The following is a 26,107-nucleotide window of genomic DNA, read 5'->3' on the forward strand; positions in this document are numbered from 1 at the left end:
ACGTTGGCTATGTAGCAATATCAAAAACTTACATATAGCACCTTTAAACAATTATTCGATTATCAAAATGATTTCTAATTGATTAATAGACTAATTATTGCAGCTCTAAACGTAACATCCAAAACGAGCTGAATTACTGATATGTCTGTATAAAACTTAGTTAAATGACTAGTTAAAAAAAAAACAAAAACAAAACCCTGAAGGTCGTCAAAAAGCAAGACAGCATTTTTCCTTTACCTTTCTTCTTTTTATGTAGATTGTGAAGTCTGATTGTGTTTGTAACAAATTTGTCTCATTTCATATTATGTAGAGCCTGGGGATTAATTTAGAGAAAGTAACAAATTTAAATCACAGCATGCATCAGAAAAATTGCAATTAAGTTCCAATCCCAAGTTCCAAGTGTGTTCCAGATACCACTAGAGATAACTGTGGGTGAACTCGCCCTTTAACATGGAGGAAAGAACCCAATGAAAACCAGAAGGTGAAGATGCTGGTGTGTCTCAGAACTTCAGCTGGTAGTGAACAGCCATGCAAGTATTATAGAAACTGAATACCAGACTCAAAGATGGCGCCCACATACCTGAATGAAAATTAAGTAAGCCAAAAAGAAAAAACAAAAAAAAGCATTGTACCCACTGCATATGTGCATTAGGGTTTTTCCTGCTTGATCCTAGACTTTCCGTTGGGATGATGTCATGCACATAAAAACGATTTTTTTTAAAACTGGGCTGTAGGTTCTTTCTGAGCACCCCGTGGTTCTAGACTTAGTTTAGTTTGGAGTTGATTAAATTAAGGAGAATATGAGCCATGCGATATCACATCACCAGCTGCAGGGACCCTGATATTCAGCATGAATGTCTGAATGTTTGTCTTCATTCTTTAGTCTGACATGGTGTTCGTGTTATTTTCTCTTTAAGAGAGGGGTTTATTTTTGTATCCATCCAGTCAACATCATTTTCAGTCGACACAGAACCAGTAGAAAACGTTGTTAGGAGCAGTTAACGTTTGTCACATCGATCGAGGAAATGAGTCAATTTAAGAGTTGTTATTTCCAATTTATGGAGCTGCGAAAAATCTCATCTACACTTGAGGGCAAAAAGATGGCGTCCACATTCTTAATCACACCTTCACAACTCTTAACTGATTCATTTCTGAAACCAGGAAACAGCTGTCAACGAGCACGACAGCAGAACTGTTTTTGAATCACTTAACAAATCAGAAATGTGGGTGGGGATTCAGAGGTCTGGAACCAGGCTAATGCCAGTGCACTCAACAGTGATTCACTCACCTAACGATTTCATTTTTTTAAATTGCTAGAGTTTTGCTTGAAGCTATGGCAAAGAGCACATCCAGAACATCTGAGAGCTGTTAACATAGAGACGGTTGAGACTGACCAAGTTCTGCCGTTACACACGAGGACAAAGTCATACAGTCATTTGTCAAACCTCTGACCACCACCCTTGAAACCTGTAAGAAATCAATTTTTTCCCAAACTGAAGTGCAGTGGTTCCCATTTCTCTAAGGACAGTGGGAGGATTATCGACGGGCGGGGCATCAGAAAAAAGATCGGAGGGTTATAAGGCATCAGTGGGCGGGGCCACAGGACGGCCAGCAAGCTCTGTAACACCTCAGCAGGAAGTCAAACATTCACAGCTGATCTGTACGTTCCCAGTCCTGAACTCTGTCCTCCTTCGCTTTCGCATCCACCCGAACGTTAAAAGGCCGATCCGTCACAGATGATGTTCTGGCCTCGGCCGGGGAACAGCTCCATCTGCCAGAACCGAGGATCAGCGTACACTAAACAGGTCAAAAGGTCAGAGGGAACTACTGTAAACTGAGTGTTAGGACCTGACAGCTTCAGCAGCCACATGAAGCACATGGTTTTTTAATATGACACACATTCTCTCCTGTTAAACCTGTAGGCATTTTTACACTGTTAACAGCCTGAAAGCAAGCAGTTGCGATTCAGTGGAAAATATTCACTCTTTGACATGTTACTGTTAATAAGATTTGTGGTTTGAGCTCACAGCCAAGTCACATGACTCAATCTGGATTTTTATCAACTCAGAGTTTTCTGTTTGGTCTAATCAAATGAATAAATATAAACGGGTTCATTTGACTGTTTCATATATTCAAAGTGTTGCTGTACAGTGTGCGACAGTGTTCTGCTGATCCTATTGACTATCAGAAACTCAAGGACCGCTGATGCATCTAGCAATGTTAGGACAATTCATTTATGAATTCATTTATTTATTGGGCAGCCTGGAAATCAGTCTGGTGTGGTAATCCAATAATAACTGCCTATATTATAATTTGTGTTCACAAGATGAAAACAAAGAACCTCCCTAGAAAGCACACAGGTGCATGCAAGATAATAACTTGTGCTAAAAGTATTTTAAATATTTTTTATCTTGTGCACACAAATATTTACCTTATGTGTATAAGATGTGTGTGCACAAATTGTCATTCTTATTAAATTATCATAATTTATATCCTCAAGATAATAATATCTTTTATTTATCTATTCTTTGTTTTATTGGATAGTGGGGAAAAATGTTTTTATATGAAATGTATTGAAATCCTTATCAGTCTATAGTTTTAATCCACTGGCAAACTTCTAGATATTTGTTACATACAGAGCCCCCAAAGAAATTTTCTTAATTATTTGTGCGCATGCGTTATCAATTCATATGGATGACACAGTAAATTATTCACGGAAGATAATAATAACATATATTAAGTACTGAGACGCAGGGGGAAAATGTAGTCATGAGTTATATAGAAAACCTTATCGGCCTGCATTAGTAATTTACTCATTATTTCTTAAATAATAACTTCTGGATCATTCACAAATGATCATAATTTGTGAGCACAAGATAAAAAATATACAATATATATTCAGGGGTTCTGATTAAATTTATTTATGTAGTCATATATTTATTGCGTAGTGGGCAAAATGTATTTGTAGCCTGCTGTGATCACAAGACCAGAGTTTATTTTTACTTTTTGAAGTTGTAATTTTGACTCTTGTCAACATGTTTGATGTGTTTTGTATTTTTTGTTGATAAAAACAGAAGCTGCCAGTTTTACCCATGTCTCCAGTCGTCAGCCACAGGTTGAAGGAGCTGCAGTGTTTCTGACAGCGTTGGACGGGCAGAACTCGAACTGTTGGCAGCCCCTCGCCCACCACCAGCCAGCCCAACACCCCGACACCCTGTAACACAGGCAACAATTCAAACTTACAGCTAAGGCTGAGGGTAAATTTGTGATCAATGATGATGGAGGGCTACAGAAAACCACTGACAGTCTAAACTCTGCTAAAATAAACTCTTAACCGCATTTGCACATAAATGCACCAATCAAACCAAGCAATCTGCATTTTAAACCTCATTTCCACACAGATTTTTGTAAATAATAAGTACAAAAAAAAAATGTTTTGAGGTGGTGGCAAATCTACACCCAGCAGATGCAAAGGAGAAAAAAATATATTTGTGTGCACAAATTAATTAATCGAGAGCATCATTTATTAATTCATGTCCACAAATTCACAGAAAACAGCATTAAACAATATTGCTGACATTTTAACATATGCTTAAGTTGACATTAAGTAGTTATATCCACGGATCTCCATCCAAATCAAAAAACTAAAATCAAAACTGCATTAAATTCACATGATTTTCTACACAACACCTGCAAGTCCCTGTTGAAATCTATTTCAACAAACAGCACAAATAATTTATGTATCTGGCAAACACCTACAGTCTAATATGTGGGACTTTCAGTATCTACACATTACATTACATTCGAAAACAACAGAGTCAACTCAAATGTGATAAATTCAGCAAACAGCTCGCACGACAAATAGAGTTCCTGATCTTTGGCTGTGTGGGATCTGTGATAGACACCTGAGTGAATTTTTGAGCTGTGTATGTTGTTGTATGAACTGAACTGACAGTAGATACAAGCAGTGGGCACTGATTTAATTCTGACATCCAGGAATGTCTGCAAAAACCAACCTCACGACAACAACACACGAGTTTAAAGTACATGTAAGAAAAAAGGATATTGTGTTTAACTTGCTTCGGCAGACTAGTTGTTATTTTGCATTTTATTTTGAAAGGATACTCCCAGTTTATTACAACATGTTTTTTGGTTTTTTTTGTAGTTTTCTCAACCATTCTTGTCCATAACAATAACACTGTGCTCAGGCCTATTGAGTCTTCCAGTCTCTCAGTGTGGGGGCGTCTGGATGTGATGTGAACTCAGCTGAACTCACCTTGCTCTGGGAGTTAGTGCTGTGGGTGACCAGGCAGCGCTGCAGGATGGTCCCAGCACTGTCCAGTAGGGGGCAGAGCTCAGCCTTTGGGAAGAGCCACCTCAACACCTTCTCCCTGGTCCCAGAGCTGAACCTCCTACGGAGACAACATAACACACACCGTTAATCAGCAGTCACAATCATTAAATACCACTGGGTTTTAGGGAGACTCGTGTTATTTAACAGATCAAACAGAGCTAAATGTTAATCCACATCAATCCACATCATTTACAGTTTTTTATGTTCTGAAAACTATTAATAGCTGAACAAAATTATGTACCAGAGGAGGGTGAAATTGGCGGGTCCTTGAGGGAGGCCGTGGTTGTGGGTCTGCAGACCGTCACCGTCTTCCAGCAGAATGGACATGGACCCTGAATGGGCCAAGTAGAGCTCCTCAAGCTGCTGCCGCTGGACACTGAGGGACTCCCCACCCTGCAGGGACCAGTATGAACAAGGAGAAACCAGTATGAACAAGCAGGAAACGGTTGCTATTCAGATTGCCAGCCCTGGCTGTGTTGACTTCTGACCTTCAGCAGGACGAGCTGTGGCCCACGTCGCAAATTCACACTCCCTCTAAGGCTCTCTGGGACTTCCAGCACCGAAGAGATCTCTGCACAGCCCGAACAGTTGACCAGACTCTGCCTGGGAGAGCCGGCGCTCCACCATTCATGGAAACCTGCAAAACACACGCACACACACACACACACACACACACACACGCGCACACGTCAAACTACAAGCCTTAACATCAAACTAAAATTCAGCGTATTTTTGGACATGGTATTTCTTCTTTGTGACGTCGTACATAAATTCTAAATATGCTAAATATCAACATGTTTACATCAGTATGGTATCTGCTGACAATAATAATAACGACAGGTTATTAACAAAGTATTAGCGTAAATGAAATTTTGGGCTGAAGGTGGTATGAGATGAAAAGCCAGGGGATTAAAATTATTACAGTTCATATTCTGGGGACCACAATTTGTACCCAATGTATCCAATTTCACAGCATTTCATCGAATAGTTGTAGAGATGTTTTGGTAAAAACAGAAAATCTCAACCTAACAGTGGCACTAGAGGAAAAGTCAGGGGATCACCAAACACATTAGGACACTTTTTCTGCGAACCAAAAATGTCTGTACAAAATTGTGTGTTAATCCGTGGATTTAATGCTGAAGACGTTTAGGAGAGCATTTGTGCTTTTTAACCTTGAGGCTTTTAGTGGGATCTGTTTAAAGACTCACAGGTCAGGGCAGTGTTTTCACGGCATTTCAATGGGGAAATACTCCAAGGAAAAGTTAAATGACAGGCTCACATTTAGATAAAGTTTAGATATTTACTACTTTCTCATTCGTGAAAAACTGTGTTTGTGCTTTTAGGTTTGTGTTTTTGAGAGAAATTAGAGACAGAAATAAAAAGAGACAGACAAGCGCGATCATGATCACACCTTGCAGGTTGTACTTCTTGGCGATGGGCAGGGACAGCAGGCGGACATGGCTGAGGGGGGAGGACCAGTTGTAACAGCCCAGGTTGACCAGACCCAGCTGGGGGGCACTCTGGGGATAAGTGAAGGCCAGTACCACCACCAGCAGGAAGCCCACTGCCACCACAAACTGCAAAGACAACAGGAGCATTACCAACACTGAGAGCTGTCTCCTTCCGCAGAGCACAAAGAATTATGAATAAACCCTCCTGCTCTGTATACTCAACGACAACTAAATGATTTGTTTTACAACAAGAAAAATAAAATAATTGGTATTTTCTAGAAATAAATTCCTCTACCAAGTGGATCTTCGCTGTGATTATCCCTCCTGCCCATATTGGGTAAGACACAATCGCGTCCTAGCACAATTTTGAGCTTTATATGAGGCTTCAGCCTTTGAGTTAGTCAAACCCAGTGGGTATCTTTCAAAGTTATGGTCTTTTCAGTAGGGAATTCCTGTATTGTTCTCTTGCTGAGCTGCTGTGGAAAAAGAGAGAATTTCCACAGCGGAGACACAAGGAAAATCTTTGTGGCAAAACCTCACAAGGGTCCTCCAGTGGTAAAGAGTTTAAAAAAAAAAAAAAAAAATTAAAGACAACAATTACAAGCTAGAAAAAAGCAATCACATCGTCAGATTTAAGAGGTAGTGAACTGCATAAGCTAAGTGCTTTTACGTGATAGGAGTCAGTGAATAATCAATTATATTTTCTATTCTATTTGCATTGGCAGGCCTGACCTTGATGGTGGCCCTCAGGATGGGGAACTGGGGAGGCTCTCTCCTGGGCTCATTGGTCTCCAGGACCTGCTTGATGAACCTCTCGATCTCCCTCTCCGACATGCCGTAGCGGTAGCCCGACTGGCGGAGGATGTCGATGCTCTCGGACAGTTTGTCATAGATACACGGCTCACTCATTGTCGTTCCCATGGCGACAGCAGTGACGGCGGCTTCTTGGTCAAACGCGTCGAACTTCAGCTGCTGTGGGGTCTATGAACATGGTGTCACCTGTGAAGTCATCTGAGATGTTAACTGCCCCTACATTACTTTCAACACCAGCTAATTACCTTCACTGGGGATGGAGTTTGATAGAGTTTTGTCGAATCTGAATCCAGCTTTGAATCCGCTTATCATATCCGAATCCTTTTACATCCCTTATTAAAATCGTCTTAGCCACAGAGATTATACCGTGCTAAAAAGGGTGTAGGGCTTCCGCTACATATTTTATCACTGCTCTGTGACATTCATTAACACTGTCCTCACTCATTTCCCTTTTGCTGCGAGGGAAAATGGGGTTTACTTCTCACTTTGGGGCTGTGCTAGACCCGCAGAGGCCATAGAAGCTACATTAAAAACACAGTGGAAATAATACAAATTCAACTGTATCATTCAGCTATCGACCCCCATGCCCATACAGAGGTTATGACCTATCATTGCTAGTATTTAAACTCAGATGTGAGTCATTTCACAAGAATGTTGATGAAACGCTTTCATGCTTCTCATATTCTCAGCCTGACTATGCTTATGAACACTGGGACACAGATCTCACTGTTAACTGTAGTATCAGTTGTATAACTGATACCATAAATGAAAACAAAAACAGTGAAGACGTTTGTTTGCGTTGGTGCACTGTCAATGTAAGATGGTGGTGTGCTAGGTTCACTAACAGAGCATAACATTCTGCGGTTCTCCTTATCTTGTAATAAAAACGCCAGCTGCTGCAGAAACTGCATTTAAAAACATCAGCCACACGTGTACAACAGCCTCCGCCTGTGCCTCTCATTTATTAGCATACATCTGGGTCACAGAGGTAATAATCAGTTTCTCTACAGATAATTATGAGGAAATATTTGAAAAACCCATACAGTTGTTTAAAAACACTTAACAATGCTGTTCTGAAGGTGTTTTCAGAATCTTCAAAGACTCTTCTAATTAGCTGGATGAAAAAACATTCCGTCCGCTGCACGACAACAAAGATAACCCTTTAAGAAAATTATTGTTAATTCTGTGACCCAAATGCATTAACCACCTCCCATGAGAAGCACAAACTAGAGCTGGTAACAAAGAAAGATCGAAAAGTGGCTGATGGCATGCCACTCTTATTTTAGTGCCATATGTAGATTCTTTGCGTTACACTCAGTTGGCAGTTTATTAGGAAAACCCAGCTAAAATTAATGCAGACTTACACAACAGTCCTGCAATAAATCCTCCTCTCACAAAGGTTATAAAGTTTATTTTATATTTAAACTGTTTTAGAGAGTTGCTGATTTAACTATATGATCGTTTTGAAGGCTGACGTTTGCGCTGCTGTTGAACTGTACAGAGTTATACAAAGAGAGGTGTTTCTGTTATTTAGCCTACCCTCATTGATATAAATGGGGTGGACAAAATAATAGAAACACCTGTCCTTATAACACGAAAGGATTCAGCAGCAGCACAAACCGCAGCCTCCAAAATGACCACACAGTTGAATCAACACCTCTGTTAAACAATTTCAACAAAAACTGAACATTACTACCTCTGGCTATGCCCCACATCTACGATAAAGCGCTGAACGTGCCTTGGACGAAATCTCACCATTGACACTAGATGTATGCCAATGGGCAACATATCAAAATGTTGTTTTTCTTGTCATGTGTGCCAGTGAAAAGTAAAGCCGCTGGTCAGTGACAGTGATGGTAACATACTGTTTTCATCTGGCACACAGGAGGGACATACCAACAGTCAGCACCGGCATGTGCTGCCGTTGAACTGGCATGACACGCAGTTTACAAGTCACGACCAGCAGTGGCATATGCCAATACGAATCGGTTTATGGCAAACCGTTTACAAGAGCCATGTGTCGGTGAGGCGGCATTTAGGCTCCACTGGCTGGTTACGTAACTACAAACTCGGAGCAAAAACGGTGAGATAAATCATAGTAACGCTTATGATTTCGCGAAGGCAAATAACGAGAGCTGTGGTGTTTAACGTGCTGAAAACAGTTCACTGACAGGTTAGCTTGTCTTTGCTAGCCTTAGTTAACACTTTGTTTACGTCCAGGAATAAACTCCAGAAACAAACTGAAATCCTCACCTCAATGTGAGATCCACCGCCGTAGTGGAAGGTCTCTCATTTATCACGTTATGAACTCAAATAAATGTATTTTTATAAAGATAAACTAACTTGCTAGCTACTGGGCTTAGCTGCCACAAACGGACGGTCTCCTTCTTCTTCTTGTATGTTTTTTTGGCTATTGGGCGCATTACTGCCCTCTACAGGATAAAATTAGACTACATCAATCACAAATCATATTCTTGAAAAAAATATATATATTATATATATATATCGATTTTATAGGCACTAAAGGATACATAGATGTACAAAAAAGCAACAAGAAATTAAAGACTAAAACAGAGCAGCAGGAAAAGTAATAAAAGAAGTTGAGTGAAAAGGAACAAATACAGTAAAGGATAAAAAGATGAAAAAAATGAATAGCTGCCTCAATTGGTTGGTCTCACACAGACTAAGCAGAGTTTTAAGTGAAAAACAAGACATCCCTAAATCAGATAATCTTTTATTCAATGTCTTCCTGTCAAAATTATTATTTCTGCAATTCAGAAAAAATATCCCGGACTGTCTCAGGAATACTACATTCACATAACCACGTTGGATGTTTTCCTGCAATCTGCAAATATTTATTTACCCACAATGCCCCAAGCCACACTCTAATTATCTTAACTACATCTCTTGGGCTTTCAGAGAACCTAGTTTATGACCTGCCACCAACTGGTATGGCGTGGTAAAGAATGCAGTTTAGGAAATTATTCATGACAAAATTGAATGGAAAATGTAATACAGAGTGGAATCTGACAACAGGTATCATGTTGTTTCAGTCTCATCCCTATCTCTTCCTCTGTATTCATCTCTCCTTCTGACAAACCTCCACATCACCACCAGTTTCTGCCAATCTGCCTGTTAAATCTTAGGCTGAACATGTTTCAATTTGTCTTTTTATGGCAATATACATTACAGAAATTCTTTACACATGTATAGTTGTGTGTGTATAGTTTGTTGATTTTTGGAGTTAAAAAAAAGTAAATACAGCCCCCGCAGCAAACAGACAATAAAAAAGAGCCTTTCTTCAAATATTAATGCACTGTTACTTTTTATTTCTTTAACTTAAAAATAGGAAAAAAATTATATGTTGATAATGGCATGTATAAAGATTAGGGGACCCTAAGTTAGTGCTTAGTACTGCCCCCTTGGCAGATGTTACAAGCTGAAAATACTTTTTGTAGCAGCTAAGAGTCTTTCTTTTCCTGATTTATGAATTCTCACTCACTCGTCCTGCAGATCACATTGACTGAGAAATGTTTAGGCTGTCGCACAGCATGTTTAAGATCTACCCACAGATTTTCAGTGATGTTTAGGTCAGGGGACTGTGGGGATTGCTCCAAAAGATTCAGCTGGTCTTTCTTCAAGTGGTCCATGGTGGATTTTGAGGTCTGCTTTGGATCATTGTCCTGTTGTAGAAACCAGCCTCTTTTTAGTTTCAGTTTCTTGACTAACTGCAGGACATTTGCATCCAGAATTTGCTGATATTTTGTGGAATCCATTCTTCCCTCTATCCGTGCAATGACAGCTGGCAAAGAGGGAGGTTACTAATTATGGACTTAATATAGTGCCCAAACCTTTGCATATGAACCAATTAATTTTTAATTTTTTTATATTTTTTAAGTTCATGAAATAAAAACAGTGTAACATATTGAAGAAAGGCTCCTTTTTTTAAAATATCTGTTTGCTGCAGGGATTGAATTTACTTCTTTTTACTCAGCAAAGCTGTAAATCAGTTTTACCCACAGACTTTTGACTTTATTTAACTGAACCCTGAGGGGGGCTGAGCCAACGTTTCATAAACCCCTGTTTGTAACCAATCAGAGGACAGAGAGAAGCCTTGACCCCGCCTCACACAGAACCAAAACAACACAGTTCAGCCAATGAGAGCGGAGATCGTCCAGAGGAAGTCACACACTCTGTTTCCGTTTCTTGTGCAACCATGAAACAGCATCGACACCGAGTTGCGTCAAGCTGCAGAGTCAAACTGCAGAGAGGCCGAAACATCCTTCGTACAAACAAGTAAAGTAAAATGTTTTTTTAAACACTGTTTTTATTGTGGTTTTTAAAAAACAAGAGACAATGAGAAATATAAAATCATAATAGATTCTGTATGTGATGCAAAACATTTATACATTATACAAGAAAGGTCGAAAAGATAACTTAAATTAATTTAATCAAAGGAAAATAACTACATTAAAAAATTAAAATATAAATAAAAGGATAAACTAAAATAACGTGTAAAAAAAATGAATAAATAAAGAGGGGTCGACTACGATACCCTTGTCAATAAAGAAAGCTGGTGTATCTGTAGAGGGTCTCTCTGTCCCCATAATCAAGAGGAATTAACAAGAGTAAAAGTAAGTAGTAGTAAAATGCACCATTGCTTTTCTCAACCAGTTTATTTGGGGAGCAGCTGCTGCCTGCTTTCAGTTAAGGAAAATTCATCTACCTGCCCGACTGACAAATGATATCGCAAACAAGCTTTAACATGTTTCTACATTTTAACGTTATTTACTCAGATTCTGACTGTAAAGGTTACATCTATTTAAGCGTTTTCCCCAAAACCTTTTTATTTATTATTTAAATTTTGAGCGAGACACTTTCACTCTCGTCATTTTACAATATTTGATTTTGAAATCCGTAATCGGAAGTGTCCGTTGTTACCGTGTCTACCTTGACACCGACCGACTCTGGTTTGAGCTTGATGTAACTGACAGGCGGCAGCAGTTCTCAAACCAAACAAACTTCGCTCGCATTTCATTTTTCTGCGTGAATCCCGAGATCCTCGTCTTCATTTTCCTCCACAGAAACCAGTCGGCTAAACTGGTTCAAAACCGGTTCGCACTGGTTTTTTGGTTGCGGTCCGCGTTTTGTTGTTACCGGAGATCAGCGGGTTTCCAGGAGAATCCAACCCGCCGTCAAGATGCTTTCCTCGGGCAGGACCGTCTCCTCTCGGCTGCTCAGGCCGGCCGCATGGCTCCCTCTTCGTCTGGGCTCCGACGGCAGGGCCGCTAGCTCCCTGCAGAAGGGTAACAACAGTCCCGAGCAAAATTAGCGTGTTTATAAGCCTCAGAGCAGCTAGCACGAAGCTAATCCAAAAGTGACGCAGTTTAGTCGGGAGAAAGGAAACTTCACAACATCGATAAACTGAGTGATGCAACGTTAAGTAATGATGTGTGAGATTAGAAATATACAATAATAATAAGAGATTACTTAAAAACAAAAAGTCCTTCAAGTTGATGATTGACCGAAAACTAAATAGTTATCAGTTTTGATAATTGATTAATTATTTAAATCATTTATCAAACAGAAGTATGGTTCCGGCTCTATTTTTATTATTTTATTGCCTCAATTGAATGTCTTCATTTATTTATTTTTACAGTTTATTTTAATCTTCTTTACTTTTAAAAATGTGTTTTCTATTTCTCTTTCTATCTGGGTTATTCTATGGGTTTCGGGCTGTTGGTGGGACAAAAAAAGGACATTTGCATTTCCTATATATGGACATACAGTACTGTGCGAAAGTTTTCGGCACTGAAAGTAAAGGGAGGATGCTTTCGAAAATAATTCCCTGAATAGGATTTATTTATCGATTAGGTTGCAGGAAAGAGAATAAAAACCTAAATCAAAATATTTGCTGTGACCTTCCTTTGCCTTTAAAACAGCAACAGTTCTCCTCGGTTCACTTGGAGGCAGTTTTTCAAGGTGCTCGGCAGGTAGGTGGATCATGTAATCCCAGACCGACTCCGTGGTGTTTAGATCGGGGCTCTGTGGGGGACAGACCATCTGTTTCAGGACTCCTTGATCTTCTTGTATCTGGAGATAATTTCTTACGACTCTGGCCTTGTGTTTGGGCTCGTTGTCATGCTGCAGAAAGAATTTGGGATCGATCAGACGTCTCCCTGTTGGTGTTATGTGATAGATAAGAATCTAAACCTCCTAAGTGCCTAAAACCTTTGCACAGTACTGTATATAGAGGTTGGTAGATTGATATGTCTGAAATCATTTAGAAACTCCTCCATTACATACACTCAGTTGGTAGTTTATTAGGCACACCCAGCTACAACTCTCTAAAACATCTTCAACAAATACTGAACATTATAACTTTCATGAAGGGAGGATTTATTGCAGGACGGTTGCATAAGACTGCATTAGCTTTAGCTAGGTCTACCTAATTAATTGGGAATGGAGTGTAGTTTGTCTACCAAAGAGCACTGTTCAAATGTCTGTTATTTCTGTAAAATGTTACGTTTTATGTTCTTTCCATATATTAATGATGAATATTTGCCATTATATTGTTATCAGATTTTTTAAAACTCTCAAATATTGATATTGCCCATAGAAATCCAGTATCAGTGGGATCTAGGCCAAAAACCTAGAGTGACTCTGTTTATTACCAAATGGACACAATGAAGAATTGGACGCAGAAAATGTTTACATTTTTTATTGCAGAAATGCAGTTAAACTGTAAAGCTTAAAGTAGAATTTATTGTCATTCTCTTCATATAAAGTGCTCATTGTACTGGGGAATTAAATTGCATGTATTCACTGCTCCAGTGTACACAATTAAGAAACCAACAGGTACAAAAGAAGTACAGTAATAAGTAGTATAACATAGTAAACTGATGGGAAGATAATAGTTTTTCTCACTAAATAGTGAAATGAGTAACAACAATACTGCACTCAAAGTGTAGTCTGACATGTAAGGATGCATTATTTTCATTAACTACATTAGAATTGACAAAATAGATTAAAATATACATGGAAAAGGTCATAATAATACCTATGGAATAAAATAATGTTTTGATACCAGCATAATATAGTGGTCAGTTGTCAGTATTTGACAGTTTTCTAGGCTGAGCTCTACAGACACAATTGATTGATGACTCAACAAATACTGACCCGCCTGTGGTAGAGATCTGACCCAGTGTGTTAGTCCGGGATCATACAGATCTGATTAAATGCTGGGTAAAACCAGCTGACTGTGTGTCTGTTGTTGTTTTGTGCAGCAGAGTTGATAAAGAAGCATGAACTGGAGACAGATGAGCTCCGCCCCCTCTACATGGACTTCCAGGCCACCACGCCCATGGTAAATGCCACTAGCCATGTTGTCATGCTTACAGGGTTTATTAACTGATGTCAGAGTCAGTGGGAAAGTTATTTCAATTATACTTACCTGCACTTACAGTTGAATGTGTGTGTGTGTGTGTGTGTGTGTGTGTGTGTGGGTTGTGTGTAGGACCCGCGGGTTCTGGACGCCATGTTGCCCTACCAGGTGAATTACTACGGTAACCCTCACTCCAGGACACACGCCTATGGCTGGGAGAGCGAGAGTGCCATGGAGACTGCCAGGAAGGTAGAGAGACACTTAGTCTGCTCAGAGAGAGAAAGAGAAAGTTTTAAAGAAAAGCTTAAGCACTCTACACCTCACTTTATCAGATACTGTATATTCTTTTGTCTCCTTTCATTACAGTGCACTGCGTAGTAATGTCAAAAGCATTCGTTGTATTTGCTTCTTAAAAATGCAGAATTATTATATGTAGTTTGTAAACATTGTACAGCTGTGTATTCAATCATGCCCATCATTCCATTAACTCTGAATTTGAGCAGGAGACACTGACTGTGTCTTGTCTCTCTCTCTCTCCCTCTGAGCAGCAGGTGGCTGATCTGATTGGAGCTGATCCCAGAGAGATCATCTTCACCAGCGGAGCCACCGAGTCCAACAACATGGCCATCAAGGTCCCACTCTGCTCCTCCTCTTCATCACTTCCCCGTTCTCTTCTTCACCACCTTCTCTCCCCCTCCTCTCACCACTACCTCCTCCTCTTGTTTTGGTTCTTAGTGAGAACAGATCAAGAGCAGAGTGGGAAAGCTTTAAGAACAGACGAGAACGCTTTCTATACACACTGAGAACGCTTTAAAGATAAAACGAGAACACAGTAAGAAGAGACAGGGAACGCAGCAGCAAAGACACAATGAGAACAGTATGAGAATCAGTAAGAAGCGAGTGAGAACATAGTGGAGACATAATCATAACACTGAGAACAAACGAAAATGAATTGAAAACAGTAAAAGAACAAAATGGGAACACATTAACAATATGAGAATGAGTGAGAACAGAATGAAGAACAGTAAGAAAGGAATGAGAACACATGAGAATGCACTAAGTACAAAAAAAATCACATTGAGAACATTGTAAGAACAGTATGAGAATGAGTAAGAAGAGAATGAGAAAGAGAATTAAAAAAGCAATATGAACGTTGAAAACAGTATGAGATCACAGAACATTATCAAAGCACACTGAAAACACAAATGAGAATGCATTGAGAACAGTACAATAACAGAATGAGAACACGTGAAGTATAATAATGAATAACAACAGAATGAGGGCACGTTGAAAAAAGAATGAGAATGCAATAGAGTATGAGAACACATGAGAGTGCATTTAGAACAGTATAAGAACAGAATGAAAACACATTAAGAACAGAAAGAAAATGCAGTAAGAACACACTGAGAACACATGAGAATGCAGTAAGAACAACAGGAACATAAAGAGAATGCAGTTAAATCAAAAGGAGAACACAGTAGGAACAGTGACAAGGTACAGTAGGGTTAAAAAAAAAAAAAACAACTGAGTTAGGTTTGTATGAGGTCAGTTGTGACCCCGCCCCTCCCTCTCCTGCAGGGCGTGGCCAGGTTCTACCAGACCAAGAAGCGTCATGTGATCACCACCCAGACAGAACATAAATGTGTCCTGGACTCCTGTCGTGTTCTGGAGGCCGAAGGATTCGATGTCACGTACCTGCCAGTCCAGACGAACGGACTGCTGGACCTGGAGGTACAGAACATACAGATCACACAACGTGAACACATACAGCATGTACAGAGAACATACAGAAGTTCTTATCTGTATTAAATTGTGTGTGTGTGTGTGTGTTTTAAGCTGCTTGAGGCCTCCATTCGTCCTGACACGTCTCTGCTGTCGGTGATGACTGTCAACAACGAGATTGGAGTCAAGCAGCCTATCAAGGAAATTGGTAACCATGACAACATTATTTACTTCTCACTTCATTTTGTTTCATCGATGTTTCAGTGATTCAGAATAGATTATATCACTGTGACCACGTGGATTCTTCACCAGGTTTCTGATCTTTAATGTTCCACAGGGAGCCTCTGATCTGATTTGGTGTTCTGATCAAAACTATTGATTATTGAGCTTTTCTCTTCCTGTCCACAGGTAAGATTTGTCGCTCTAAAGGAGTCTTCCTCCACACTGACGCCGCTCAGGCTGTCGGAAAGATCCCCATCAACGTCACTGACTGGAAGATCGACCTGATGTCCATCAGCGCTCACAAGATCTACGGACCCAAAGGTGGGTACATTTACACACTCAGATGTACTCCTCAAAAAAGTTGTGCCCATGGCATGACACTACTTCCTGCTAAGAATCCCAAAATGCAATGTGTTGCATTTTTTAGATGATAAAATTACCGTTAAGCGGCTCTGAATCATTTTCAGCAGTGATGCAAAAATAATCATGATTAGTAAGTGTTCAAAATCTGAATTTACTTCTCTCTATTGAGTGAACCGAGTGTCCATTATATAGGGAGTAGTGAATGAGTGAACAAAAGGGTGAATTCGGATACAGCTATAATTTGTGAGTGATTTATAGATAAATACCAGAATTTCCAAATTGATCCTGTGACTTACTGGTAACCAATGTATTGCCTGAATTTCCTCTCTTGTATAACGTATAAATGTTTTTGCATCATGTACAGAATCTATTATAATTGCCTGAATTTCATCATGGGTGCCAAACTCAATCACCTCACCTCAATCACCTTTGTCTTTATTTAGCAAGAAATTATGGCACATCCAGTCATCAAAAGAGAGTACTCCATCGATTTAGCAATTCACTCCCGTAACGCTGTCTCCAGCCCCAACTGACACAGACTCAAGTGGCATCGCATGAGCCAATTAATCAGATTTCATGCAGCTCCCTCTGGAGACACAAATGGCAGTATCTTTTTTTTTTCAATATGCAGTACCACTCCCCAAAACCTGTAAACAAATATGATCTTTTATGTTGTTCGGAAAAAGCTGGCTCAACTGCAGCATGTGCTGACTTAACGGAGGGGGGGTTGATTTTTGATTGTCGTGATACTCCATAGGTCATGCTGACCTGCTTACAAGGTAGATTCCCAATGTGTGTGTGTGTGTGTGTGTGTGTGTGTGTGTGTGTGTGTGTGTGTGTGTGTGTGTGTGTGTGTGTACAGGTGTGGGGGCTTTGTACGTGCGTCGCCGGCCCCGGGTGCGTTTGGAGCCTCTGCAGAACGGGGGCGGGCAGGAGAGGGGCCTGCGCTCCGGCACTGTCCCCACCCCACTAGCTGTGGGGCTTGGAGCCGCCTGCAGCATCGCTCAGCAGGAGATGGAGGTAAAACAAATGTACCCATCCCAACATCCCAACACTCAACAAATGCATCCAAACATCCTGGAACTTACTGTGTGTGTGTGTGTGTGTGTGTGTGTGTGTGTGTGTGTGTGTGTGTGTGCGTGTGCGTGTGTGTGTGCGCGCGCACAGTATGATCATCACAGAGTGTCTGTGCTGGCTGATCGTCTGGTCCAGAAGATTATGTCTGAGATTCCTGACGTCATAATGAATGGAGATCCAGAGCAACGCTACCCTGGTACACACACACACACACACACACACACACACAGAAGTCAAACTCTTGCACAAAAACACACCACTGTCATGTGCTTCAATTTCAGCCAACATAACCTTAAAAGTCAGTGAAAGTTCTTCAGCTTAATGTTAGAGTTTTTTTTTTTGTTCGAACTCTGTTTTATACTGATAAAAAAAATTTCTACTATAGTAGAATAGGCAGATGGACCTGTGGACTTATCTGACTGTGTGTGTTTTTCAGGCTGTACCAACCTGTCCTTTGCCTATGTGGAAGGAGAGAGTCTGTTGATGGCACTGAAGGATGTCGCTCTGTCCTCCGGCAGGTCAGAGACACACTCTTGTTAAAATCTAAGAGCAGGACTGAAGCTTTACTTGGAGCAGGTGCTGCTGATAATTCAAGCTGTTTAGTCAAACTGTTTTTATATATGGACATTTAACTGTACCCTGTGGAGTTTTTGACCACCAGTAGCACTACTGAGCAATGTTTTTGCATGTGGGTTCCAGTTTTGTTTTTATTAGTCATGTCTTGATTTCACCTCCTGCCGCCAGTTTCGTGTTATTCCACTTATTTGAAGCCTAGCAATGGATGAAGACTGCAAGTTAGCAGCATCCAGCATGGATGTAAACAATGCACAACTTAAGATATTATTTAAAATCTGCAAATTGTTTTATGAGGAAGGAAATGCGTTCAACACGTTTTTAGACTTAGGATACACAAGTACACTCAACATGGCAGCTTTAAATTAAATGGGCAAGAAATTATAGATTGGGCCTTTAAAGATGAATGAATATTTGTGTTTGTTTGTGAGTGCAGTGCCTGTACGTCAGCGTCTCTGGAGCCCTCATACGTCCTCAGAGCGATTGGAGCAGATGAAGACCTGGCTCACTCTTCCATCAGGTACAAACACTCGTCATCTTCGCTGTAATCCAGGCACTGACCCATAATCCTGATAATGATAATAATCTGGATTAAAATCAGACTGTCTGATGACAGTCTGATTTTAATCAACTTTACTGGTAACTTTATTTGTCATCTCCGTGAAATAACACTTCTTCAGGACCGGAGTATAAATTTTGATCCTGCTGATTGTCCTGATTCTAAACAAGTTTAAGATCATTTGTTGTTTAAATTGTTTTTTTTTAAAAAACTGTTAAAATAACATTTATTAAGAGTGTAAATTATAATCAGCATAATAAACCTGTTCTTATTCCTAGCTCTGATCCTCATTTTAAAACATTCTGGTGGCCGGTGCTGTGCGTACACTGAAGTCACTGAAAGTATTTTGACACAAAGCTGATTTTTTTTAACTTTTCTCTGTCTCTCAGTGACAGACTGAACAGCAGAGACTCACAGACAGGAAGAGTTTTTTTTTTTTTTTTTTTTATTTCTTTTCTGTTCTCTGGTATGATGTCAGTTGAATCACATGTAGATTAATGTAAACCTGTTTTTGTGTGTCAGGTTTGGTATCGGCAGATTCACCACAGAAGAAGAGGTGGACTACACAGCAGAGAAATGTATCCAGCAGGTCCGCAGACTCAGAGAGATGAGGTGAGTTCAGCTGGATTCTAACGTTGGTCTTATCTTCGTAGTTTTGTCCATAATTTCTGTCAATAATAACAACATTGCACTCACCAAGTTATTAGCTGAGATCTGTGAACTAAATCACTAAAAAGAAGCCTGACTGGTCAAGAAACAGTCGGATGATCACAGGTTGGACACAAATCTCCAGTTTAGACAAACTTATTTGAAAGAGAAGACGGAGGCAAACGGTAAAATCGTTTCTTCAGATGTCCATCATCATAAACATTGACTTCCTGCTCCAGGTTTGCCATTCTTACTGCTGTTGTTTTCCTGTGCTATGACGGATTATGACCAACGGGAGGCAGGCCAGGCCTACTGGTGGAAGGGGGGTGTAGCTATATTTATGCGCCCTCTTCTCCAGTCACTGAATAACATCATCGGTAATATTGTTCATACTTACGGAATAGAAATTGCCAAAAGTAGGCCAACTGAATAATAACAAATAATAGCACTAGTTCACAAGTTACCAGTTTAAGCCCTGTACAATATTACTGTAATATTCCTCATCACATCTCTGTACAGTATGATGAACAACAGCAGTATTGGTGGCTTATTTCTCACAGTAACAGTTGGCAGAGCCACAAATCCAACACACTAGGCTAGATTCTCCTTTACTGTCACTCCCGCAAACACAGGAATGCACACGCTTTTTTACTTACCTAGCTCTCATGCATTTATCATGCATGATATTAAATCAGATTTCCAGATAATTTCTGCCTCACAGAATAAAGTAATGATTGTTTTAAATCAGTAAAAACAAAGTAAAATTAAATTACGGTTTTAACAAAAATTAGGGCCCTCCTTGAGTGTGGGCCCTGGGACCCCCCCCCGACTCTTAATAAAACCCGCTATAGTTAGAACCCATTTCAGGTGCGCTCACTGTCAGTTTGACCTCCAAATGAACTGGTTTAGATAATCTGGATAAACTGAAGGTTTGTTTCCAACCTGTCTGATCATCTGACTGCTCATATTTCTGGACAAGTCAGACTTCTTTTATATATATATATATATATATATATTTTTTTTTTTTTTTTTTTTAACTGACTCAGTGACTTCATACATTCATGCCTGTCTCTCTGTCTGTCAACTTAAAATTTAAAAATGGTAATACTGTTATGGTGAACACCCAAATAACTGTTTCCCCCTGTCTGTCAGTCCTCTGTGGGAGATGGTTCAGGAAGGCATTGACCTGAAGAACATCAATTGGACGCAGCACTAGACTCCTCCCACTACTTGTCCGCTTCCTAGTTGACGACGACGGTGATGATAGTTCCCAGGGAATTCTGGGAAAGGACCAGCTTTTTCTTCCTGCACACAAACACGCACAAACTTCCTGTCTGACTTGAAGTCTGTTTGTAGCTGTATCTCTGTGTCTTTGTAAATGCTCCTGTAGTTGCTCTGTCAGGAGATGTTGCTCAGAGAGTTGACCAACACGTGGCAACCTCTGCTTTTTGTGATCATTCTGTTGTACATCAGTCAGCCTCTGTTGCCCAACAAATTGCTTCTGTGTCCTGACTGAAAAGTTGTCAGAGGCTGTGACACCTGGGTCCTGGATCGGGAACTCAGGTCATCTTAGTCCAACTTTCTTTGGGTTACCTGGCTTCACTGACTCTGACATCGGTAATCCTGATGATGGTATCATGAAGCTGGTTTTCATCCGGCTTCGTGTGCTCAGAGTTTTCTAATCCAGCTATGGGCATATTCACGTGAAAGAGGAGGAGTTCTTGATGTGACATGACACGAGACGATGATACCTGTATGTAAATTATGTTACTTAACACAACTAGAATAAAACAAGAAGCTGTAATGGGAATAACATCCAGATATTGAACCTAAGGCTTTCAGTATTAAGGCTGCAAAACAGTATGGGATTTATTAGATAGGCCATTTTAAATATGGTCAACATGTTCAGTGGAGACATCTTTTCTTTTTTTGTCTCATGACGAACAAACTATAATAATTATGAGATACAGATAAAGTCAGGCTGTTTTTGCTGCTAAAGCAAAGGAAAGAACTACAGATACAAGGCCCGAAGAAGAGAAACAAGTGTTGAATTTATAATTATCATGATTTATTGAACCAATAACAGTGTGCACAATTAAACTGTAGCCATAAATAGCATTCACTAGCTTGTGATTAAAAACTCTTTGTTTCTTCTCTCTCGGACATAATTATGAAAAGAGATGTGATTCTTGTGATCTAATAAGATCTAGAAAGGTCTTTTTTGCCCCTTATTACTTGTCACTTTGCTGTAAACTTAGTATGTTTGACCCAGTCAGGACATAAGAATGATGACTCCATTGAGCTGATTGGTCAGTAGTTGGGCAGTTGTCAGTTTTCTGATACAACTGGGGCCTGTATCCCTCCATTTGTAACATGCAAGCTGCAACATGAGATAATTTCCTCTCATGCTAATTCTGACATGTTTAATAACCACCGTAAGAAACACCACCTTAGCGACCCATGCATGAGCATATGAGAGGGCTGTAGGACTTTATTTTCTTTCTGTAGGAATTTATCTGCAATTGCCGAGTGACGGTTATTTTTGTGTGCGTGTGAGAAAGTAGTGCTCGCAAATCACTTTTGTAAAATGGGCCTCTACTCCCATGCTACCATAGTGAGCCAGTTTCGTGATACCAGAAAAGTGAGTTAAACCCAAAGATAGCCGGCTAAACTGTTGATCCTGCTTCGTCATACAGGGTCTTGTCAAGGTGTTAACCACCAAGACGGACCATGACCCCATTGACAAGAAACAAAATAGAAACAAAGTGCAGTTCTGCTTCAGCGCGGCTAGGGATGGCAAGCGGACTTAAATTCACTGAGTCATCTGAAGATTTAATGATTCACTAAAAAGTCAGAACTTTTCACTTGATTCAAAGATAAATATCTCCTGCTCTATTATAAAGTGATACACTGTCTGCTCCGTCTCTGTCTTCACATCAGAATTCAGTCTTGTAGTTTTTGTTTCTCCTCCCATGTCACTGCTCAGCATTCAGTAGACAACACTGTCATGTCAGTGCATCCACAGCAGTCCTCAGCGAACATCCAATCAAACAGTGTTAGCAGCTGCACTTTGTCTCTTCTGTTATTGTTTGGAACACTCTACAATACTCGAGCTGTGATTTGATCACATCAGCTCATTCTTAAGACGGAGCAGAATTATCTAAATTCTTGTATTGTTTTCCTGGAGGTAGTCAGCTGAGCCTCTAACTCATATTTATAGACTCCAGCATTAACCGTTGCTCTCATCATATATATTGTTATCCAATAAACTGCTGCTTCATGGTTATGCAATAAAATTTTGTTTTATCTTTTATTTAATATTTGCTTTTATATGAACAAATATATTAAATGGACCAATGGACCACAATATTTACAGTAAAGCCTGAGCTAGTTTGCAACACCGATCTATAGTTGGGCTTTTAAAAAAATATACAAAACTCAACATAAAGTACAATATAAAACAAATAATGCAATAAAAATACAATGAAATACTGATGCATAAAATGAAATAATGTAATGAAAAGCACCTAATTGCTTATTAATAATACATTATAGTGTTAAAGTATTAATTAACAATATAACTTTCCTACTACTGCCCATTAATGTGGAAATTAAATTATTAAAGCTAGTTTTTGACATGGGGCCAGTGAAGAAGTAAGAATGCAGGATCATTCCTCACTTCATCCTGCTGGTAATCCCGCAGTGGTCATATCATGGTTTGGTAAAATCTATCTGTAAAGTAACTACATCTATCAGGTACACTAGATAGCCAAACGTATGTGGTCACTTGAACATTGAAGCGATCTGAAAAAGCTGAACCATGGGTATTACTCTGCTGCTATAACAGTCTCCACTCGTCTGGACAGATTTTCACCAGACTTTGGATCCTGGCTGCAGGGATTTGCTCCCATTCAGCCACAAGAACATTAGTCAGGTCATGTCTGTGAAAATGATCAGTCATCCAGGTCATGGCTGTAAGGGCAGGTGTGTGTGGATCCAAGTGCACGAGAGAGAGAGTCAGGCAGAAGTGCAATGTCCAAAATCCAAATCTTTAATCCGAGAGACGTAGCAGAGGTCAAAATACCAGGAGTCAGTTAAACCAGGCAACAAGGCAGATCAGGAACAGGCAGAATCGAGGGTCACAAAAATACCGGAAAAACAGATCATACACAGGGAATCAAATCGGGACTAAATGCGAGAGAGCTTGAACACAAGGGTAACAAAGACAATCTGGCAAGGCATGAGAAAGGAGGCGGGGTTTAAATACACAGAAAACAAGACACAGGTGAAAGACATTAAGGTGGAGACAGTAATCAAAACAGACGGGAAAAACCAGGAAGTAAAACAAACAGTAACACAACAGAACCAAGACTTCAAAATAAAACAGGAAATGAATACAGATCCTGACAATGGCATTCTGTAAGTGCAATGCAAAAGCACCTGGACTTGCTTGAAGTTCTTGAAGATGTTTCGCCTCTCATCCGAAAGGCTTCTTCAGTTCCAACTGACTATTGGGGAGTTCCAGGTAAATATCCTCCGGTGAGATCAGCAACAGTTGTGAGCCGTTAAGGTCAAAGGAGTCGTTAACCCTCCCGGTCATCATGCGAGTCGTTACGGTCACTAAGGCTAACACCTTGAGCATCGTTAGGGTGACAGGTGAATCGCTGACCCACCCTGCCATTGAGTGAGTGGTCACATGGGTCCTGGTGTGGATGGGTGTTGAGCTGTCTGGGGAGTGAACTTAGAACTGCATTGTAGGTGGCTGACAGGTGGTGTCTCAAGACCACTGAGGTGTATGGTTACATATGTAGAGCTGAAGCCATGTTTTTAAATAGAGGCCCTAGGTCGGGGGTCCTCAGAGTTTGCCTCGCAGTCTGAAAAGCGAAGTAATTCTTTGGAATAAAAGCCATATGTTAGTGACGATTTTCAGGAAAACAACTGCCTTATTTAAGAGTCGGTGGTCAAGGCTGATTTTCAGAGTGGTTCATTGGCTTCACACCCTCTCACGAGCAGACCTGCAGGTGCTTGATTTGATGCTTTGATTACTTCTTTGTAATAAACCTTTATATGCAATCAAGACAGTGTCAGCGGAGTCTCCTTCATCCTCTTCACATCATCATCACCATCTAATAAACTACACCACCTCCTCTGTTTAGTGACGGTTGTTCAAGATTGACAAAAACTTGCTTCTTTCAGTCCTCTTTCAAACCATCTGTCTTTCTCTGGCCAAAATGTGTACATCACTGTCCTGAAAGGAGTGTCCTTTGTCCTTGAGGTGCAGGTGGACTGCTGAGTCCTAACCTGAGGAACTGGCTCTCCTATGTCATGCCATGCGCTTATGTAGCTGTTGTTTAGTTTCCCCAATGTACAGGTCTGTGCACTCCTCGCCGCATTGCTTGTGCCTGGGTATTTGTCCTTAGGGTGAACCAGTTTTTGCCTCAGAGTGTTACTGGGCTTGAAATGCATAGGGATGTTATGTTTGTTGAAGATCCTCCTGAGTTTTTCGGATTAATCCAGCAACGTAGGGAATGACAATGTTGTTTAGTTTATTGCAGTTTTCTCCTCTGTCTACTCTGCCTGTTGGGACAACCACAAGTTCTAAGTGCGTCCTTGATGTGTTTATGTTCCTTCTCTTTCCCCTCTGACCTTGTGGGAACATTCTGAGCCCAATGGTGTAGGGCTCTGATGACCCCCAGTTTGTGCTCCAGTGGGTGGTGAGAGTCAAACAGTAGGTATTGATCTGTGTGTGTGGGTTTCTGGTATGATTCCATGTTGAGGCTTCTGTCTTTCTCAATGTGCACCATGCATTCCAAGGAGGCTAGGCTATTTCCACTGACATCCTCACGAGGGAACTTGACGTTGCTGTCCACTGCATTGATGTGTTCAGAGAAGGATTCATTTTCATAGGTTTTGATTTTGACCCAGGTGTCATCCACATGCCTAAACCAGTGGCTGGGGGCAGCTCCTGGAAAAGAGGTCAAGGCTCTGCTCTCTACTTCTTCCATGTAGAGATTTAACCTTTCCTTGAAAGTGGGTGAAGAATCTGTCTGACAGGAAACTCACTCCACCAGAAAAGGGCTAAACTTTGCCATAACATCAGAACAGGTACCAGTTGTAAACCTCATCACAGCCACAGAATCAGCCATCAGAAACAACCACTTGACTAATACAGAGGCCGAGCAACTCAGACTGAAGGTATCAGCCGCTCTCGCCAGTGCGAAAGCACCCCCTTCCAACCTCATCATCCAAGAAAGGAACGAACTGACATCGCTCCAAAGACACTAGAACATCACCATCTTTCCAGCCGACAAGGGAAGATGCACAGTGTTGCTAAACACAGCCGATTATCACGCCAAGGTGACCCCTCTCCTCAGTGACACAGCCACCTATGAGGCACTATTGGGAGATGCTTGCCTCCAATTACTGGAGAAAGACAATGCCATTGACTGATCCCTTTATCACTGGCTGTACCCCGGGGAAGCCACCCCTAGCATTTACGGACTCCCAAAGATACACAAGGAAGGAGTCCCACTCAGACCAATCATCAGCAGTGTTAACTCGGTAACTTACAACACTGCTGAACACCAGGCTACTACCCTGGCTCCTCTGGTCGGAAACACTCCACATCACATCAAGAACTCGGAGGACTTTGCCAACATAGTTGGTAAAATAAAACTGGACTCAGATGAAACCATGGTGTCCCATGATGTCCCTTCACATGTATTCCTACCACAGAAGCAGTTAAAACAGTTAGGAAACGACTGCTACAGGACAGCACTTTACCCAACAGAACCAACCTCACCCCTGACCACTTATGCGCCTTGCTTGACCTCTGCCTGACTACCACCTATTTGCAATTCAATGAAGGTTTCTACAGACAGAAGCACGGCTGTGCCATGTGCTCCCCGGTGTCACCGATAGGGTGACAGGGGGCGCTCCTG

At 40.7% G+C, this 26,107-nt stretch overlaps 2 protein-coding genes across 5 annotated transcripts; one reads left to right on the top strand and one right to left on the bottom strand.

Moving 5' to 3' along the window:
- Positions 1-1,288: 1,288 nt before the first annotated feature.
- c21h6orf89 (chromosome 21 C6orf89 homolog) lies at positions 1,289-9,023 on the bottom strand. 2 transcript variants are annotated; one of them, XM_040158862.1, is made up of 8 exons: positions 8,872-9,023; positions 6,538-6,804; positions 5,766-5,931; positions 4,843-4,991; positions 4,596-4,747; positions 4,277-4,412; positions 3,091-3,214; positions 1,289-1,797 (listed from the first exon to the last, which is right to left on the bottom strand). In XM_040158862.1, the coding sequence occupies exons 2-8, from the start codon at positions 6,724-6,726 to the stop codon at positions 1,715-1,717; spliced, it is 999 nt and encodes a 332-aa protein (XP_040014796.1). In that variant the 5' UTR covers positions 6,727-6,804; positions 8,872-9,023; the 3' UTR covers positions 1,289-1,714. The 2 variants fall into 2 exon arrangements, with proteins under 2 accessions (XP_040014796.1, XP_040014797.1); XM_040158863.1 differs by lacking the exon at positions 8,872-9,023 and adding an exon at positions 6,864-6,881 and having other exon boundaries at positions 6,538-6,786.
- Positions 8,597-21,281, top strand: nfs1 (NFS1 cysteine desulfurase). Of its 3 annotated transcripts, none has more exons than XM_040158861.1 (13): positions 8,597-8,701; positions 13,905-13,984; positions 14,135-14,251; positions 14,551-14,634; positions 15,581-15,733; positions 15,839-15,932; positions 16,133-16,267; positions 17,172-17,329; positions 17,477-17,582; positions 17,823-17,904; positions 18,396-18,479; positions 19,041-19,130; positions 20,319-21,281. In XM_040158861.1, the coding sequence occupies exons 2-13, from the start codon at positions 13,958-13,960 to the stop codon at positions 20,380-20,382; spliced, it is 1,194 nt and encodes a 397-aa protein (XP_040014795.1). In that variant the 5' UTR covers positions 8,597-8,701; positions 13,905-13,957; the 3' UTR covers positions 20,383-21,281. The 3 variants fall into 3 exon arrangements, with proteins under 3 accessions (XP_040014795.1, XP_040014793.1, XP_040014794.1); XM_040158859.1 differs by lacking the exon at positions 8,597-8,701 and adding an exon at positions 11,538-11,924; XM_040158860.1 differs by lacking the exon at positions 8,597-8,701 and adding an exon at positions 11,538-11,924 and having other exon boundaries at positions 13,908-13,984.
- Positions 21,282-26,107: the final 4,826 nt, after the last annotated feature.

Source organism: Xiphias gladius, chromosome 21, assembly GCF_016859285.1.
Source record: "Xiphias gladius isolate SHS-SW01 ecotype Sanya breed wild chromosome 21, ASM1685928v1, whole genome shotgun sequence".
NCBI classification, from domain to species: Eukaryota; Metazoa; Chordata; class Actinopteri; order Istiophoriformes; family Xiphiidae; genus Xiphias; species Xiphias gladius.